At 43.8% G+C, this 1564-nt stretch overlaps 2 protein-coding genes across 2 annotated transcripts in view; one reads left to right on the top strand and one right to left on the bottom strand.

Annotated features, from left to right (window-relative positions):
* T265_12461 (hypothetical protein) overlaps nucleotides 1–1564 on the top strand; it is a gene marked incomplete at both ends in the record, with an annotated part of 27413 nt that overhangs the window by 1478 nt on the left and 24371 nt on the right. The gene's annotated exons all lie outside the window — the stretch shown is intronic.
* Nucleotides 510–1564, bottom strand: part of T265_00144 (hypothetical protein) — a gene marked incomplete at both ends in the record, with an annotated part of 6212 nt that continues 5157 nt past the window's right edge. Inside the window, one exon of the mRNA XM_009163801.1 lies at nucleotides 510–807. Coding sequence (XP_009162065.1) covers nucleotides 510–807 — 298 coding nt within the window. The remainder of the gene's footprint in view (nucleotides 808–1564) is intronic.

The raw sequence follows: 1564 nt of genomic DNA, 5'->3' as shown, positions 1-1564 counted from the left end.
GCCATGCCACCCGAAGGAAGCACGAGGGCTGGGATACTGCCAGGTTGCCCACGCCTAGACAGGGGAAGTCGAGTGGTGGAGGTCGGATTCGAACCACGGACCTTCCGGTCAGTAAATTCGCGCTCTAGTCACTTGGGCCATCTCGCCCCAAGCCGAACAAGAACGGGATAAACGGAGTAAACAGAAACAAGAAAGTACTACACCTACCCCTTGATTTTCTTACTAATGGCACGGTTAACCGCCTCAGAGAACTTCAACGAGATAGAATTAACCAAGCTTTCGTTTCGCATTATTCGCAAAGCCTCAGTCTGACAAAGAGAACCGGGTTTTCCCTGTTCCAACCAACCGACCTGTCCATTCCAAATCCAAATCTAAAACAACGGAAAGGTCGGATTCGAACCACGGACCTTCCGGTCAGTAAATTCGCGCTCTAGTCACTTGGGCCATCTCGCCCCAAGCCGAACAAGAACGGGATAAACGGAGTAAACAGAAACAAGAAAGTACTACACCTACCCCTTGATTTTCTTACTAATGGCACGGTTAACCGCCTCAGAGAACTTCAACGAGATAGAATTAACCAAGCTTTCGTTTCGCATTATTCGCAAAGCCTCAGTCTGACAAAGAGAACCGGGTTTTCCCTGTTCCAACCAACCGACCTGTCCATTCCAAATCCAAATATAAAACAACGGAAATTCTGCTAGAGAATCATGACAAAGAACAAAGGTAGTAAAGTTTGGCTGCTGCGTGCGAAAGACGCAAAAAATATCTCTGAAGTATCGAGACAACTCCCTGAAATTGGTAACCGCCCTGATGAAGTAACAGTGAAACCAAATGTGTCCACTTTTTCTGCTGCACGAATGCACGCTATTATGGCAAGAAATTGATTTAGTTTTCGTTCTTCATTGAAAAATAAGTGGTGAGTTAATCGCAATGCTAATGAACCGCTAGTGGCCAAACTGTTAAATGTCCGAACCACTAGCCGGGAGGTTGATGGATGAAGCAACTGTACAGTGCTTCTCGACTTTTCAGCATAGATTGGCTTCTCTTCTCTTACAGGACGATGCCTTAGTTGATGGTTCATTATATCTAGGTAATCATAGATCTACATATTGACGAATTTCCGGCCCGGATACACTTGACTGGCATTGTTTCTCAGCCGGCTACTACTTACTATGTGGTGTTTGGACTTGACCCAAGGATTCTATGGAGGACTACTACTCCTGCCTTCATGTTTCTCACTTGTTTGTTTGGGAATGTGCCCAAAGCCATCTAAGCCTACATAAGAAAGAAATAAGCACTCGAGTTGCTTTAGTACTTTATGCGTTTTCTGCGCAGATTTGGTGCGTACCTTGAATCGCACGTTAATGTAACCACACAGGCGGTTCTCATCGGCTCTGGGGACTTGATTTTCATCGGTCACATTCAAAATAACAGTCTTTATTGAGTTGGGTTCATTTATTATTCGCATGACTGACACAACATCTGGGTACTGTCGCTTGTCCGTTCAAACAATATATATATATATATATATATATATATATATATATATTAAAACTCTTTTTAT

The sequence above is a fragment of the Opisthorchis viverrini genome (genome assembly GCF_000715545.1).
Source record: "Opisthorchis viverrini unplaced genomic scaffold opera_v5_1, whole genome shotgun sequence".
In the NCBI taxonomy this organism is placed as follows: Eukaryota; Metazoa; Platyhelminthes; class Trematoda; order Opisthorchiida; family Opisthorchiidae; genus Opisthorchis; species Opisthorchis viverrini.
This window is presented reverse-complemented; position numbering and strand designations above follow the sequence as displayed.